Source organism: Frankliniella occidentalis, unplaced genomic scaffold, assembly GCF_000697945.3.
Source record: "Frankliniella occidentalis isolate FOCC.00 unplaced genomic scaffold, Focc_3.1 Scaffold2459, whole genome shotgun sequence".
NCBI classification, from domain to species: Eukaryota; Metazoa; Arthropoda; class Insecta; order Thysanoptera; family Thripidae; genus Frankliniella; species Frankliniella occidentalis.
Window position 1 is genome coordinate 8,869 of NW_026269541.1, and position 1,941 is coordinate 10,809.

At 68.0% G+C, this 1,941-nt stretch overlaps 1 protein-coding gene across 1 annotated transcript in view; it reads right to left on the reverse strand.

Annotated features, from left to right (window-relative positions):
* Positions 1 to 140, reverse strand: part of LOC113204081 (CD109 antigen) — an 8,965-nt gene extending 8,825 nt beyond the window's left edge. Inside the window, exon 1 of the mRNA XM_052276301.1 lies at positions 82 to 140. Coding sequence (XP_052132261.1) covers positions 82 to 140 — 59 coding nt within the window. The remainder of the gene's footprint in view (positions 1 to 81) is intronic.
* Between the last annotated feature and the right edge of the window lie 1,801 nt (positions 141 to 1,941).

Here is a 1,941-nt window from a genome sequence, read left to right on the forward strand (position 1 = left end):
GGGGGGTATTGTGGCCAGGCTGGGCTGTGGTAATGGGATTCAGGGATTCGGGATGAAATCGGGAAATTGGTATATTTCTACTGGATTTCCCACTTGCAGACATATTCTCCCTCGAACCCCGCAATATATGTCAATTCCATTTCCGTTTGTCCGGAGTGAAGCCTTATCTGCCCCCCTACTCGACGGCAGCCCGCCCCGCCCGGGTGTACTACTGATGAGAGATGTGGTGGCAAGTAGTTGTGCATGGTTCGGAGCGGGACGGATGTGTCGGCGCCGTGTGGACTCGGCACGCGTTCGCCCTTAGTCGGGCCGGTCGAAGGCAATTGCGGGCAATCACAAAAGAGGCTCTCGGCCGGGGGTTCCCGCGGCGGCGCCGATTTGTAAAGACCTCAAAACCCCCGACCAGCTGCCAGGCTGCGCGCCGGCGTCGTGGTGGCCGCTCGAGGGCCTCCAAAGCGCAGTCGCGCAGTCGTTGTAGAGCCCCGCGCCCGCGTGCCCTGATGGAGGCCCTGCTGCTCGCCGTGCTGATCCTGTGCTGCGCAGCGCCCGCCAGGGTGGTGCGGGCCGACCTGCCCGTCGTCGTCGGGGGCTCGGCGCCCCCGGAGGCCGAGGCGGCCGCCGCCCTGCTCACGCCGTTGGCGGAGCCCCAGAAGGCCACGCTCGTCGTGATGAGCGACTCGAGCTGGGCCGCCGCCTTCCTGCGGGAGCTGTCCGCCGGCGTCCCGCGGGTGCTGAGCCCCGGGTGGGTCGCGCTAGCCCGTCGCTTCGACCCCCTCCTGGAGAACGTCCTGATGGCGCAGCGCTGCGTGACCCTGGTGACCGCGGAGGGGCTGGAGGACCTGCTCACCACGGTGAGGACCTTCGGCGCCCCGAGGGTGACCCGCGTCGTCTTCTGGTCCTCGGTGAGCTCGCCGCGAGACGGCGTGCTCCAGGTCGTGTCCCGCACGGGCTTGTGGCTCGGGGGTCGCCAGTACGTCCTCGCGCTCACCGCCCCCGACGGCAGCACCGTGCTCTACAGCCTCAACTGCTTCACCAGGTGGACCTGCAACAACGCGGTCATGACCATCCGGGAGGTGGACGAGTGGTCGCCTGGGCTGCGGCGCTGGCGCCGGGGAGCCGCCCCGTTCCGAGAGTTCTGCAGCGGTTGGCGGCCAAGACACGGCCAGGGCCAGTCTCTCAACGTGTCCCTGGTGTCGGCGCGAGGCTTGTCGCCCAGGTCGTCGCTACTGGATCTGGCAAATAGCCTCGCGCGCTTGGCTGGCCAAGACCGACGGCTGCAACGCGTCGGTCTCGGACCCCACACGATTTACAGAGAAGCGATAGATTATGCCGAATTGGCCTCGCGCTTACATGAGTGCTCTGTGGACGCGGTCGTTGCAGACACACCCCTCGACGTCCTGAGAGTCCCGACGGAGGCCATAGAGGTCTACGACCTGGAGATGACCCACGTCGTCGCCATCGTGCCCGCGGGCTTCGGCGCCAGCGTCAGCGTCCTGGACGCGGTCACGGTCGAGTTCTCCGCGGAGGTGTGGTGGGCCACGGGGCTGGCCATGTTGTGCGCGGCGGTGGTCCTGGCGTGCGCCCGGGGGCAGGACGTCAGCGGCGCGGCGCTGCAGGTGCTGGCGCCCATGGTGGGTCAGGCGCCGCCGCCGCCCGCCCCGCCCCGGCCACCGCTCGCCCCCTGGCTGCTCGCTTGCGTCGTGCTGACCGCCGCCTACCAGGGCCTGCTGCTGGGCAAGCTGTCCACGGCTGTCCCCCGGCGCGAGCTGGACAGCCTGAGCGACGTGGTGGACAGCGGCCTGCCCGTTCACGTGGATCACATCCTGTCCTGGCGCCTCACGGGTAAAAATGTTCTCCCCGAGAATCTCACCGCCGGCGGTAAGTTCGTCGCGCTCACCGAGGTCGAGACGATCATCGACACGATCGCCACCGCTCGCAACT